The 16,020-nt window shown below is 39.8% G+C and overlaps 1 protein-coding gene across 3 annotated transcripts in view; it reads right to left on the bottom strand.

Annotated features, from left to right (window-relative positions):
• The window catches only part of TECPR2 (tectonin beta-propeller repeat containing 2), a 109,619-nt gene that overhangs the window by 62,211 nt on the left and 31,388 nt on the right, over nucleotides 1-16,020 (bottom strand). For all 3 annotated transcript variants that reach the window (XM_063090481.1, XM_063090482.1, XM_063090483.1), the window contains exons 3-5: nucleotides 7,720-7,848; nucleotides 7,197-7,328; nucleotides 2,223-2,380 (exon numbers count right to left, since the gene is read on the bottom strand). In XM_063090481.1, coding sequence (XP_062946551.1) covers nucleotides 2,223-2,380; nucleotides 7,197-7,328; nucleotides 7,720-7,848 — 419 coding nt within the window. The remainder of the gene's footprint in view (nucleotides 1-2,222; nucleotides 2,381-7,196; nucleotides 7,329-7,719; nucleotides 7,849-16,020) is intronic.

Below are 16,020 nucleotides of genomic sequence, written 5' to 3'. Positions count from 1 at the left end.
GGATTAATGCTCTCCCTGGGGGAGGGTGGAGTAATGAGTGAGTTCTCGCTCTGTTAGTTCCTGCGAGAGCTGGTTATTTAAAAGAACCTTGGCACCTCCTCTGCTCTCTCTCTCTCTCTCTCTCTCTCTCTCTCTCTCGCTCTCTCTCTCTCTCGCTCACTTCCTCTCGCCATGTGATCTGCTTGTACCCGCCGGCTGCCTGCCACTTTCTGCTGTGTATAGAAGCAGCCTGAGGCCCGTGCCAGATCTAAATTACCCAGTCTCAGGTAGTTCTGTTACAGCGACACAAAACGGACTTATACAGTGAATGACACACTGCTTCCAGGGATAGGCGGGCAGGTGCCCTTTCATGACTACCATCTAAAATAGTACCCAACAGAAAGACAAGCCTCTAAGACACAGAAAGCTAAAACTTTTCCATTTATTCTGGATTAACCCCTACTTCTGTAAGGCTCAATAAAATATCCCTCCCTCTGAGAAAGGGGACACATTTGTTTGTTTCCACATCCTAGACAGTGGCTGGCACAGAGTGCAGCTCTTTTAATCAATGTTGGCAAGACTTCACTCAGTCACACCAGGAAAGGTTCACAGAAATTGCTCAGGTCTCCATACGAGAGGTTAGAAGGCCAGGTTTTAAGAGAGACTGTTGAGTATATGATCCATGAAACATAACCAATTTTTAAATCTCTCTTCACACTCTGCCTTCCTTCCAAAAAGACACAATGCAGTAGGACATCAACAGATGAGCTAGGACAAAAACGCCAGGCAGAAGAATAAAGTACTAGCAGAGGGAAAGTCAGAATCAAGTTCTGCAGAACCACTAATCCCAAGCTACAAACTCCAGAGTTTTGCAGGGGACGAAAGGGAGACCACTGCCATAAAAAGGGCAGATTGTCAATGAAATTAAGAGGGTATTCAGCATGGGAAATCAAAGCTGAAGGGGAGGTATGAGAATGTCTATTAACAGCGGAAGGGCTGCCATGCAGAAAAGAGAACGAACTGCTGTGCTGCTGCAAAGCCCAGGACACTGAATAATGGATGATGAATAGGACCATAGACGCAGCTTCACTGTCTGACCTCACCAGCCCTCCTCTGACAGCCTGTCACCAATGGCACTACCAGCCTCAGCCAGCCCTCAGCAACACCTGCCAATCTCACTGAGCTTCCAAGTCAGCCTGCTCTGCATTCTCCACAGAGCTCGCCTCAAGCCCTCTCTGTGTTCCCTGGCCCATCTGCCCCTGCCCCTGACTCTCTGCGGGAACAGTGACCCTTCTCTTGTAGACACAGATGGGAACTCCTCCAACTCCCACCAGCCAATCTGCAACCTGCCTGCACTGATGCCGTCCTCTGCTTTCTCCCTTCCCCGACCTTGTCACTTTGTCCCCCTCCTGCTCAGGATCAGGAGGGACCAACTCCATCACTCTACCTACCCCTTCCTCACCCGATCCCCGTGAGTATTCCAGGCTGGGGTAGGGACTAAGAATTGTAGGTCATCCACATGTTGTGACTGCCTTTCCCCACATGTCTGGCTGGCCAGGTAGACTTGGCCTAGCCTTCTCTTTCCTGTCCTTCCTCCACATAGCAGGTCAAAGGAGGGAGAATGTCTTAACCTGGAACACTCCCCTTCCCTGGCTAATCCCACTCATCGTGCCGGCCCACACTTTCAGGAAGTCTTCCCTGACCTCTAGGCTGGTTAGAAACCTGTTTAAACTCAAACAGCACACTGAATGGTACCCCACGGCAGTATACACAATTGTTAACATGGGCTCTGTCTGCATTTAAGTTTCCACAGTGGAGGGCTCCCACCTGCCTTGGTTACCATGTCATCCTGAGCCACAAAGAAGGTTAGGGGTTAGGGGTTAGAGTTAGGGTTAGTGTTAGGCACAAGAAGCCAAGTGCACAGAGGTGCCTGATAAACACTTGCTGAATAAGGAGTGAACTCCACATCCCTGACCCCTCCCCAGGGCTGTGTGGAGGGGATGCCTGCACAAGGAGTGGACACAGACCATAGCACCCTACGAGGCACAGTGGCCACACCTGCAGGTTCCTTCAGCTCCTCAACAACAGGGACTCACTCTTCTTGTCTGACTCCAGGAGGAGGTATTCCCAGCTAAGGCCGCTGTGGGCTTGCATCTGGTAAACAGGAAACCTAGGGAAACTTAAAGCACCTTCTATAACAAGGCCCCACAGTAAGACCAAACTGGAATACTTGTGAAGCTTACCTTTTTCTTGGTTGTGTTCCAATTTGCTTGACAGACTTTTCTTCAGTGTAAAAAAGCAGACTTCTTTGCAATGTAGAGACGAGCAGCACTTTCTGGCTATAATCCAGCTGCACAATTGAAGACGGCTCTTCTAACACCAAGTGGGAGTTACAGACCCCCTGTCACAGGAAGTCCAGTTAAACCTAATGTCAATGCTGAGTGAAAGTAACCTGACTTCTCTTATAACTAGTAAGCATCATTTCTGCTAGCTGCATTTAAGTCAATTTACACCTTTTAATGTATGATTGATTCTCTTCAGATTCAATGTTAACCCAATGCAACGAAATTATTTATAAAAGTCATTACTAATAAGAAAATAGTCAATGTTAACACCTGTTATGTTCTACATCAATTTTGACAAGAAACATTTAAATATCTGTACAATTTCTTTTAAAATGTTCTCAGTAGATAGTTCAAAAAAAGAATCCATAAAGATCTAAACAGAAATATGTCACACTGTGTGTATTATTTATTCTACTTTAAAACACAACAGAATAGGACTTTCTGTAAAATTACTGTGACAATGATCAGCTCTATAAGTTCATATGACACTCTCCTACAAAGAATTCAAAGCAATTTTGAGGATATCATATCCTTGCCAACTGAAAGGGTCATAGAAAACAGGTTAGAAGAAAATTAAGATGGTATTAAATACATAAGATGGCATTAACATAAAATGGTATTATATATACGTATATATATAGAAACTCTAAGTAAAATTCTGGAAGGCATTTTACCACGAACACAAGCTATATATATTTCATGGTGTCAAAAATTTGCTTCTATAATTATAATCACTCTTCTCCTGTAGCAGTTTCATCAATTGTTTAAGAAATATCGCTGCAGATGTGGAGAAAATCTAAGTGTCCATTAATGAATAAATGGATTTTTAAAATGTGGTATATATACACAATGGAATACTATCCTGCCTTAAAAAAACAGGAAATTCTGTCATTTGCAACAACATGGATGAACCCAGAGGACATTATATTAAGTGAAATAAGCCAGGCACAGATCACATATACCATTTGACCTAATGTGGAATCTAAAAAAGTTGAATTCATAGGAAGTAGAGAGTAGAATGATGGGTACCAGAGGCTGAAGGAGGGGGTGGACAGGGAAAGGGAAGACGTTGGTCAATGGGTACAAAGTTACAGTTAGGAGAAATAAGTTCTGATGTTCTACATTGCACAGCAAGGTGACTATAATATTACATATACTTCAAAATAGCTAAAAGAGAATTGTAAATGTTCTTACTATAAAGAAATGATAAGTATTTGAGGTAATGGATATTAGTTACTCTAACTTGGTCATTCCACAATGTACACATGTATTGAAATATTACTTTGTACCCCATAAATACATATAGTTATTATTCGTCTATTAAAAAAACAAAACAAAAATAAAATTGCCATAATATCATAGACCTTTCTGGAAGAAAAAAGGGACAGTGATCAGATTTATTGGTAAAATTTATATACAGTAAAATTCACCTTTTTTAGGTATACAATTCCATTAATTTTGACAAATTAGTGTCAAAATTTGTAACCACCACCACAATCAAGATGGAGAAACTCCCACTATCCCAAAACATAAAGGACTATATAAAGGCATATTCTCTCCGTGCCCCCCACATTTGAAACTATTTAGAATGGTAGCTTTTCAGCTTTTCTCTTAGCTGATTGATGATGAGATTAAATTTATTGTACTGTATTTTGCAAAAACACATCTCCTCCCATGTCTTTTTGGCAAATCTCATGAAATACTTGAGTCTCTTAAAGTGATCAAAGCGCTTATGAACAACTTTTTTTGAGTGTGATTTTCTCTCCACCTACTGAGTGGTGGTGCATGAGTAGCCTTCTCTCCATCTCCTCACAAACCTGCCCGCAGCACCACGGCAGTGGAAGAGAGACAACTGCGGTCGTACGAGTACACCGAACCCTTGATAACCTTGAAACATCTTCCTGTAGAGCAGCAGTTCTCCAAGTGGGGTCCATGCTCCCAGAGGGTCCCTAAGACCCTTCCAGGGGTCTGCCATGTCATACCATTTCAATAATGATACTAAGCTGTCATCTGTACTTTTCCCTGGGCTGACATTTTGCACTGATGGTGCAAGAGTCACGGTGGGTGAAGCTATTTGGAACCTCAGCCTGAATCAAGGCAGCAGCACCAAACTCTACTAGTAGTCATTGGACCGTTCACTAGCATGTGCTCACAGTAAAAACCTGAGTTTCACTTAAGAGTGTCTTTGATGCACACACACACAAAATTTTTTTCACTAAATCCTGACCCTTGAGGACAGGTATTTTTTTATAATTTTTTTTTTCTTTTTTCATTTTCAAGGACAGGTATTTTTGTATTCCACATGACAAAATGGACGGGCGTGCCCAGCCCTTCTGTTGCATGTTGAAGTACAGTGGTTCTCTCAAGGAAAAGCACCTGTGCAACTGCTGGAGCTGTGAGCTGAGACCACTGCTTTTATCACAGAACATTTTTACTCGAAATACTGTAACTATTCAAACTGGATATTTGGCAGACATTTTCTCAAAGGAAAAAAAAAGTTAGCCTGTCACTGTGTGTGTGTGTGTGTGTGTGTGTGTGTGTGTGTGTGTGTGTCCGGTGTGTGTGTGTGTGTCCGGTAAGGGGACCGGAACCCACACCACGCTCAGCCAGTGAGCGCACCGGCCATCCCTATATAGGATCCGAACCCGCGGCCTCGGCGCGGGCAGCACCGCTGTGCTCCTAGCGCCGCACTCTCACGAGTGAGCCACGGGTTCCGCCCTGAGGGTTTGAATTTTGAAAACTTGTATCTGCCTCTGTGAAACTGACGAGACTCCCAATAGCTAAACACTTTCCCATCACCATGACAGTGATATTTACAAAGGTGCTTTTTTGATATTATATAATAAAATGTATCACCATTTGGAAGATCTGTATCACTCTGCAAACCAGTATTTTCCATGTGACAAATACATGATGTTACAAAATCATGCATGGGTAAAAGATCCATTCAAAATGCAAGACAAACCAATAGATTTTAATGTAACAAATTATGATAAATTCATCCATATGGTTCGCCAGCCACTGGAGGGCATTGACACAAGGAGAGTCACCAGCAGAGACCAAAGAAAAGAAGAGGATGTCTCTCTCCACAAAGCTTATTCCAGAGTGACAAGAGGAGCATATGCTCTACTATAACATTGGGGGACCTGAACACACCTCTCAGCACTGGACAGATCAGAGTAACCATTATTCTTTCAGAAGGAGAGGAAATCTAGGGTAGTTATAGGGGGATGGGGAGAGACTGGACAAGAATAATAAAGAATAAGTACGATTTCTAACAATATGCATGCTGGTAATATTGATTTGATCAATATATGTCAACGCTGAACCCCAAAAATATGTATAATCAATTATGACTCAACAAAAATTTTTTTAAAAAAAGAAAGAAAAATTCATTCATATGGTTTCAAATTCCACATTGTAACTAACATTTAAAGAAACTACAACTTGTTATTTATAATTGTAACCTTTAAAGAAACTACTGCTTGTCAGTTTGGGGATATTATTAAAGAGTACTCACAATTATGTGAAAAGGCTATCAAAATACTTTTCATATTTCCAACTACATGTCTATGTGAGGCCAGATTTTCTATATATTCCAACCAAAATGATGTATTGCAACAGATTGAATGCAGAGTCTGTTGTTGTTGTCGTCTTTTTTTTTCTTTTCAAGGTTGGCTGGTACGGGGATCTGAACCTTTGATCTTGGTTGTTATAACACCACATTCTAACCAGCTAACCCTAGCTGTCTTCTATTAAACCAGATATTAAAGAGATTTGAAAAAATATAAGGCAACGCCACTCTTCTCACCTGTTTTGAAAATACAGTTATTTTCACAAAAATATGTTATTTGTGTTAACATATAGTGGGTTAATTATTACTTCAAAATAAAACTAATAAGTGTTTTTAAATTTCTCAGTTTTAATTTCCAGCATGGTATACTCAATAGATACAAGCCATATAAAAAAAGCTCTTCGGGGTCCTCTTTCTTAGAGCATAATGGGGTACTGAGACCAAAAGGTTAGAGAACTACTGCTAGAGAATATTTGTAATAAACAGGTCAGTCTTGGATCAAAGGTTCTCAAAGTCATTCCACTAATAATTGCCAAATTCCTACCATGCACTAGGAATGAAGGCTACAAATGAGAAAAAGAAAGGATTGTGACTAAGTAGGTCAGTCTAGCTGGCAGACCCATGAGAAAACAAGTAAGACACAGGCCATCACGGAGCCATACATGCAGTGGAAAAGGCGTGGGCTTTGGAGCAGAGCCTCAGTTTGAATGTGAGCCCTGCCAGGTATGAGCCTGTGCCCCTGGGCTGGTTACTGGATCTCTCGGAGCCCCTTTTTCTTCATCATTTGCTCGGGGATGAGAACAGATAGCTCTAAAACCAGTTGTGAGGATTAAATAAAACAACAATTACAAGGTGGGGGCTGAGCTCTGGGCTACCAACAAACCTACTCCTGCTCTCCCACTTCCTCTTACATGAGGTCATCTCACACAGGCCAGGCTTGGCCAGCGTTGAGTTCTCCACCCACTGACATCACTGACCTTTGTCCACAGTGATGACTGGGAAATGCTTCTGCATCACTCCTACTAGCCTTTCAAGGAATTAGCAATAATAGCTTCTTTTCTAAGTAGTAGCAATACACAAGAGTAGAACGAAAAACGTGAATGTTCCAGTAGGCCGACTCTTCAGTCACAGAAGTAGGAGCTTATGAAACATTAGAAAGGTCTATGAAAGAAATGTTACAAATAACTATTGAAATTATAAAGGGACTATGATCAAGAATACAAGCTAACTAAAAATACAATTATGTAATTTTTCCAAATATAAGAAGGCAAGAACAATATTTCTGAAAATAATTTTACCTGGTCTAGATCCAGAGAAGAATAGACAATTTTCCCTTTGTCATCGCCAGAGAACAGTTTCATTCCATTGGGGCTCCAAGCCAGAGCTGTAATGCTATTTTTGTGAATACCAGTAACATCAAATCTCCGAAGCTATGAATAAACGATAGAAATACACACAAGGAAAAAAATAAATGTTGTGAGCTGGGGCTACGTGGAAAAGGTAATAAACAATTGCTTCTATTTCTGGAGGAACTGGTTTTCCCAACCTTGTTTTCTATGTAGAACCCTACGCAAGGTTCCATTTATCTCTTCATCTTCAAACCCATGGAAAACACACCAAGAGAATATTAAGCAGAAATGAAATTACCCATATGTGTTTTATACTAAGTGTCCAACCAGGAACAAAAATGTTATCCGATTAAAAACAGCAGTGTTAAGCTCTTCTGAGCATTCACTTTCTAGGCAGATGAGAGTTTGTTATTTTAAAATCCACGAGGAATTTGCTAACAAGTCAAGAAATGCTAAAACGATGAGTACTTACCTGTTTATTTCTCCCAGGCAATGAAGACACAAGTTGAAAAACTGCAACCCTCCCAGAGGCTGTGCCTGCAGCCACCAGGTCATCGAAGCAACTCAGGAGCTTCACCACAGTGATAGATTCCGTCTTCCCCTAAAAGATGAATTGGTTTTTTAACATTCAAAACAAATGAATCTGCAAGGAGGCAGGCTTTTAAAATGTAAAACAAGGAATACATTACCTGAGGAGTTAAAAAGTTCACTGGGCTGCAGCCCATACATATTGCTGACTGGAAATACACATGAGTCAGAAAGACAATGAAAACTGTTAAAAACAAACAAAAACAAAAAAAACAAAAAACCCTCCTTTTTCAAGGGTTGCCCCCCATTTTTTAATGACATTAAAATGCACAAAACATAAAATAACCATCTTAACCCATTTTAAGTATACATTTCAACTGTGTTCTGTACGTTCACAATGTTGTGCCACCATCAGCACCATCCATCTCCAGGACTCTTTTAATCTTGTAAAATCTTGTAAAATTTAATCTGCATCCATCAAACGATAATTCCTCATTCTCCCCTCCCCCAGCCCCTGGCAACCACCACTCTACCTTCTGTCTCTATGATTTTGACTACTCTGAGGACTTCATGTAAGTAGAACCATACAGTATCTGTCTTTTTTTTTTCTGACTGGCTATTTCACTTAACACAATGTCCTCAAGGTTCGTCATGCTGTAGCACACATCAGAATCTCCTTTATTCTTAAGGCTGAATAATATTCCATTGCAATGTATACACCACATTTTGTTAATGCGTTCATCCCTTGATGGACACTCGGGTTGTTTCCCCATTTTGGCTATTGTGAATAATGTTGCTAGGAAAGAGGGTGTACAAATATTTCTTCAAGAGTTTGCTTTCAATTCTCCTGGGTACATACCCAGAAGTAGATACGCTGGATCCCTACGGTAATTCCATTTTTAACTTTTTGAGGAACCACCACACTGCCTTCCACAGTGGCTACACCATTTTACATTCCCACCAACAGCACACAAGAGTTCCAGTTTCTCACATCCTCACCAACACTTGTTATTTCCTGTTATTTTGATAGCAGCCATCCTAATCCATGTGAGGTGGTACTGAGGAAGAACAGAAAAGGGACACGCCCCAGGAAGGCTGCTTATAAATATCCAGTTGATGAATCCATAATGAACCGCGACAGCTATACCACCCTACCAGTCAGCACGCTACACCTGGAACTTTGCAGAGTACAAAAACTGCAGCACTTGTGCACTAGAAGGAGCAACCTTCCACCTGTGAGGTTAGACTGGAAAAGACAAAGTGAAGGGGAAAGCAATTTCACTGTAAATGACCAGAAACCTCAGAAACTCAGGGACGCAATGACAGGAAGCTGATGCAACCTTGCATCGGCCTATTGCCCTAGACCCTCCTCCACGGTGAATATTCCTCCTTGTATTTAGGATAGAGAAACTGCCCCCTAAGAATCCAGGGCGGTCCTCACCCATCCCCCGGCAACAGCCTTCCTTTTGAACAACAGTGAATCCCAAAGTCTGAAAACCTTACAAACGATGCGCTCAGATCTTCCTAACAGCGTTTTTTTCCTTAGTCCCTCACTCTTGTTTCTGCGGCTGGCCAGTATGGGATCTGAATCCTTGACCTTGGTGTCATCAGCACCATGCTCTAACCAAGTGGGCTGACCTGCTAGCTGACAATAGTGTCTTTTGATGTACAAAATTTTTTAATTTTCAAAAGTCTAATTTGTCCATTTTTTCTTGTTGCTTGTGCCTTAATGTCATATGCAAGAAATCATTTTCAAAGCCAATGTTGTGAAACTTTTACCCTACATTTTCTTCTAAGAATTTCATAGTTTTTATAGTTTTAGTTCTTACCTTTAGGTCTTTAATCCATTTCAGTTAATTTTTGAATATGGTGTTAGACAGAAGTCCAATTCCACTCTTTCATATGCAGATATCCAGTTTTTCCCACACCATTTGTTGAAAAGACTGCCCTTTCCCCATTGAACCACCTTCGTACCCTTATAAAAAATCATTTCACCGTATATAAGTGTTTATTGCTAGGCTCTCTATTCACTTCATTGGTCTATATGTCTATCTCTATGCTAGTACCACACTGTTTTAATTACTGTAGCTTTGTAGTAAAATTTGTAGCAAAAAAGGTGAATTCAGGAAGTGTGAGTCTTCCAGCTTTGTTCTTTTTCAAAACAGTTTTGGCTTTTCAGGATCTCTTGAAATTCCATACAAATTTTAGGATGGATTTTTCTATTTCTGCAAAAAATGCTGCTGGGATTTGGATAGCAACTGCATTGATCTGTGGATCACTTTGGGTAGTATGAATACCTTAACAATATTAAACCTTCCAATCCACGAACATAGAATGTGTTTCCATTTACTTAAGTGTTTAACTTAGCTCTCAGCAATGTTTTGTAGTTTTCATTGTACAGGTATTTCACCTCCTTGGTTAATTTAATTCATCATTATTTTACTCTTTTCGATGCCATTTTAAACAAAATTGTTTTCTTAATTTCCTTTCAGATTGTTCAGTTAGTATTCATAAATGCAACTGATTCTGCATGCTAACTTTGTATGCTGTTACTGTGATTTCATTTATTAATTCTTACAATTTTTTGTGGAATCTTTAGCGTTTTCTGCATACAAGATCATGTCATCTGCAAACAGAGATACGTTTACTTTTTCCTTTCCAATATTGATGCCTTTTGTTTTTCTTGCCTAGTTGGCTAGAATTTCCAGCATCGGGTTGAATACAAGTGACAAAAGCAGGCTTGCTCCTGATAAGGGAAAGCTTTCAGTCTTTCATCAAGTATGGTTCAACTTATATGGCTTTTATTATGTTGCAGTAGTTTCTATTTCTAGCTTGTTGAGTGCTTTCTCTTTATAATGAAAGGGTATTGAATTCTGTCAAATGCTTTTTCTGCATCAATTGAGTTGACCATGTTTTTTGCCCTTTGTTCTGTTAATATGGTGTGTTACATTGTTTAATTTTCATATGTTGAACTGTCCTTGCATTCTGAGAATAAAGCCCACTTTGGTCATAGTGTATAACCCTTTTAATATGCTGCGAATTCTGTTGAGGATATTTGCATCAATGTTCATAAGCAATATTGGTATGTAGTTTTCTTGTGGTCTCTGTCTGGCTTTAGTATGAGAGTAATTCTGGTTTCATAGAATGAATTAGGAAGTGTTCCCTCCTCCTCAACAGTTTGGAAAAGTTTGAGAAGGAATAGTGTTAGTTCTTTAAATGTATGGTTGAATTCACTGGTGAAGCCATCATGTCCAGGGCTTTCTTTGCCAGGAGATTTTTGATTATTGACTTGACCTCATTACTAGCTATAGGTCTGCTCAGATTTTCTATTTCTTTGTGATTTAGACTTGGTAGGTTTTTGTCCTTTTCACCTTGGGGGGGATTTGTCCATTTCACCCAGGTTATCCAATTTGTTGGCATACAACAAATCATAATACTGTCATAATCCTTATTTCTGTAGAATTAGTTGGTAAGTTGGTAGTAAGGTCTCCACTTTCATTTCTGATTTTAACAATTGAGTCTTCTCTTATTTTTTTCTCAGCCCACCTGGCTAAAGGTTTGTCAATTTTGTTGATTTTTTCAAAGATTCAACTTCTGGTTTTATTGATTTTCTCTACTGTCTTTTAGTCTCTGTTTCATTTACCTCTGTTCTAATTTTTATTTCCTTTCTTCTGCTAACTTTAGGTTTAACTTTTCGTTCTTTTCTAGTTCCTTAAGTTATAAAGTTATGTTGTTGACTTGACATTTTTCTCATTTTTCAATGTATACATTTAAAGCTATAAACTTCCCCCTCAGCACTTTTTGGTATGTCATGTTTTCATTGCCATTCATCTCTAAGTATTTTCTAATTTCCCTCATGATTTCTTCATCGATCCATTAGTTGTTTAAGGATATGTTGTTTAATTTCCACAAATTTGTGGACTGTGCAGTTGTACTTGTTATTAACTTCTAACTTCATCCTGTTGTGGTTTAGATGAGAAGACACTTTGTATGATATCTATCTTTTTAAATCTACTGAGACTTCATAAGGCCTAACATATGGTCTATCCTGGAGAAGGTACCATGCACATTTGAGAAGAATGTGCATGCCATTGTTGTTGGGTAGGGTGCTCTGTATATGTCTATTAGATCTAGTTGGTTTATTGTGTTAAGTTTCCTTACTTACCTTCTGTCTGATTTTTCTATCCATTATTGAGAAGGGTGTTTCCCCATTTAAAGTCACCTTTACTGTAAAACTGTATTTCTCCCTGCAATTCTGTAAATTTTTGCTTCATATATTTTGATAGTCTGTTATTAGATATGTAAATGTTTGTAATTGTTATAACTTCTTGCTGCACTGAAACTTTTATTAACACGTGTCCTTTTATAATCTTTTTTTACTTAAAGTCTATTTTGTCTGATATCAGTATAGTCACCCCTGATCTCTTTTGGTTACTATTTACGTGCACTATCTTTTTTTGGATCATATTTTTTCAATCCATTCTGACAATCTCTGTCTGTTGACTGGAGAGTTCAATCCATTTACATTTAAAGAAGTTACTGATAAGGAGGGACTTATTTCTGTCACTTTGCAATTTGTTTTGTATATATATCTTATAGCTCTTTGTCCCTCATTTCCTTCATTATTGTCCCCTTTTATGTTTAGTTGACTTTTTATAGTGAAACATTTAAATTTTCTTTCATGTATATTATACAGTGGTTTTCTTTGTCATTATCACAGAAATTACATTTAATACCCTAAAATTGTAACACTCTAATTTTAATTTATACCAGCTTAACTTCAAAAACATATAAAAAGCTCTGCTTCTTTACAGCATCCTACCCACTCTTTTTGGCTGTTGATGTCACAAAATTACATCTTTACAAATCATATACCCCAAAACATAAAGTAATAATTATTTCAAATGCTTTTAAAATTATTCTAAATTATGAAAAAAACAAAATGTAGAATTACAAAACAAATTTACAATAATACTAGCTTTTAGACTAATTGTTTTTTTAATGTTTTAGCCTCTTAAATCATGTAGAAAACAAAAAGTGCAGATACAAACCACTGTTACAATTATATTAGCTTTTATAATTGCCCATGTATTTACCTTTATTGAGATCTTTCTCTTTTTTTCAGATCTTATGGTAGTTACATTTTATTTTATTAATTAATTTATTTTTAAAATTTATTAATTTTTTTTTACATTCTAAGATATTGTTGCAGAGCAGTTGGGGGGTAGATGGAGACAGAAAGGTAGAGGTAAATAGGGTGGGAGGAGGAGGAAGAAGGGGGGGCATGGTTGAGGCCTGTGGCATCCCCTAGTCCAGCAGGGGAGACCAGGGGGCTCCCGTGGCGGCTCAGTAATTGCTGGGCTTGTTGCAGATGTCAGCAGGGCATGGCTGAGGCCCTTGGCCCCCCACTGCCCCAGCTCGGGAGCCTAGGGTGCTTCTGGATGTGGCTCAGTGGTCATTGCTGGGCTGGTTGCAGATGTCGGCGGGGCATGGCTGAGGCCCTTGGCCCCCCACTGCCCCAGCTCGGGAGCCCAGGGTGCTTCTGGATGTGGCTCAGTGGTCATTGCTGGGCCGGTTGCAGATGTCGGCGGGGCATGGCTGAGGCCCTCGGCCCCCCACTGCCCCAGCTCGGGAGCCCAGGGTGCTTCTGGATGTGGCTCAGTGGTCATTGCTGGGCTGGTTGCAGATGTCGGCGGGGCATGGCTGAGGCCCTCGGCCTCCCACTGCCCCAGCTCAGGAGCCCGAGGCACTTCCTGTGGTGGTTTGGTGGTAATTGCTGGGCTGGCTGCAGATGCCAGGGGGGTGTGGCTGAGGCCCTCAGCCCCCCACTGCCCCAAGATCTTTATTTCTTCATAAGGCTTTCAGTCACTGTCTAATGTCCTTTCATTTGCCCCTGAAGAATTATTTGGGAATGTCTTAATTTTTCACTCACTTTTGAAGGATCATTTTAACAGTTATTGAATTCTTAGTTGCCAGGTTTTTTCTTTCAGCATTTTGAATATATGAGCCCACTGCCTTCTGGGTGCCAAAGTTTCTGATGAGAAATCTGCTGATTTTCAGTAAGAAATTCAAGAAAATTATTTTCTTACTGAAAATCTCTTCTATGTGATGAGTCATTTTTCTCCTGGTGCTTTCAAGATTCTTTCTTTGACTTTGGCTTTCAAAAGTTTGGTTACAACATATCTTGGTGTGGGTGTCTTTGAGTTCATTGAACTTCTTGGATGTTTATATTCATATCTTTCCTCAAATTTGAGAAGTTTTCAGTCATTACTTCAAATATTCTCTTTTCTCCTTTCTCTCTTTTCCTTTTATAACTCTCACAATACATATGTTAGTTGACTTGACGATAAGCAGGTTCCTTAGGCTCTATACATTTTTCTTCAAACTTTTTTTTTCTGCTCCTCAGACATGATAGTTTTAATTGTCCTATTTCAAGTTCACTGATTTTTCTTCTGCCTGCTCAAATCTGTCTTTGAATCCCTCTAATATAGTTTTTATTTCATTATTGTACTTTTCAGCTCCCGAATTTCTTCTTGGTTTTTTAGGTTTTCTCTCTTTCTAGTGATATTTCCATTTTGTTCATATGCCATTTTCCTGCCTTTCTCTCCACATTTTCCTTTAGCTCTTTGACCATCTTTAAGACAGTTGTTTTAAAAATCTTTGTCTAGTAGGTCCACCATCTGGTCTTTCTTAGGGGTAGTTTCTGTTGTTTTTTTTTCCTCCTTCTGAACAGGCCATACTTTCCTGTTTCTTGTATGCCTTGTGATTTTTTTGTTGTTGTTGTTGATAACTGAACATTTGAATCTAACAATGTGATAACTTAGAAAATTAGATTCTCCCCTTCCCAAATTTGCTAATTTTTGTTATTCTTCTTGGTTTTTGTCTTTTGATTATATAGGCTGTCTCTGAGCCAAGGATCAGTCTGAGGTTTAAACTTAAGGTCTTCTTAGGTCTTTTCTGGGCCTGCACCTTTCCCTGGGCAAGCGCAATCACTTTCTAATTTTTCCCCTTACATGCAAGTGCCTCTCAATGTCCTATTCTTTAACACCTGGCTCCCAAAAGAGAAAAAAGGGAAAAGTAAAAGGAGAGGGGTAGGGAAAGTGGTGCCAGCTCTTTCAATCCCCTGGAAGTCAATTCGGCTGGAGGGGGAAGGACTTGCAACAACACGGGTGGTCTAACAATAATAGATACCCACCTCTTTGACTTCACCTCTGTGATCAGAAGTAGCAATCAGAAATCAGAGCACAGATATTATATATTTATAATATTTGGAGGACAGGGTGCTTTTTGCCCACCCTGGCTCCTGTAAGCTATATGCAAGCTGCTCCAGACACATGTGCAAAGCTACCTTCCTCAGGGATGAGGGTTGGCAATGGGTAGCTGCTACTGTGCTAAGAGCTGAAATTGACCAAAATTAACCACAATTTACTACTGAGGGCTTCCCTAGAAACTGCAAGCCTTGACGGACTCCAGAGATCCAAAACAGTTATACCAGACAGATTCTGCCAGTGCAATTGTTGTCTCAGTAGAGAAACAGGCCATAGGTGCTTCCCACTCCACCATCTTCTCAGGATCCTCTCCTTCCTTTCGAGGTTTTTAATCTTTGAAATGGCAAAAGTAAGCAAACACCTCATTTCTAATAAGAGAAATGCTAATCCATCAAGTATGAATATTCTGAGCTCTTATTTAGAGAGTGCTAAGAAGCTCTGATGAGAGGTATCCACTCCCCCCCAATAACAGGACTCTCAAGTCAGAGCGGCATCCCAGATGCAGGTTCTGCATTATTCTACCTGTTCAACATGGCCAGGTCATTCAACCACTGTGAAGTAATACTTGCTGTCCATGATCTACCTGCCTCACAGGTTTGCTGAGGGGATTAGTGACATGATGTACCTGCATGTGACTTATAAACTGCTTTCTGGCATGTTTTGGTTCTTAGATCAATAATCATATTAAATAACACTGGCTCAAGCGCAATACATTGGTTTATTAAAAAGCACATGTATAAGCACTGCACACAGATATTCCGGCTTCCAGCCCATCCAAATGATTACTTTTTGTTTTGAAACCATTCATTCAAAAAAATTACAAAACTGTTTTGACCTTGCTAAGATAAATGGCAATATGGCCTCTACCCTGCCCAAGGCCGTCAGTGCTGTCTCCTGGCCCAGGGACTGAAGGGCTGGTTAACAAACAAAATAGATACATGGCAATACGTCCAGTAAGCCATTTTAATCTCTGATGT

This window comes from Cynocephalus volans, chromosome 3 (assembly GCF_027409185.1).
Source record: "Cynocephalus volans isolate mCynVol1 chromosome 3, mCynVol1.pri, whole genome shotgun sequence".
NCBI lineage: Eukaryota > Metazoa > Chordata > Mammalia > Dermoptera > Cynocephalidae > Cynocephalus > Cynocephalus volans.
Note: the sequence above shows the minus strand (reverse complement) of the source record. Positions and strands in the feature narration are given on the sequence as shown.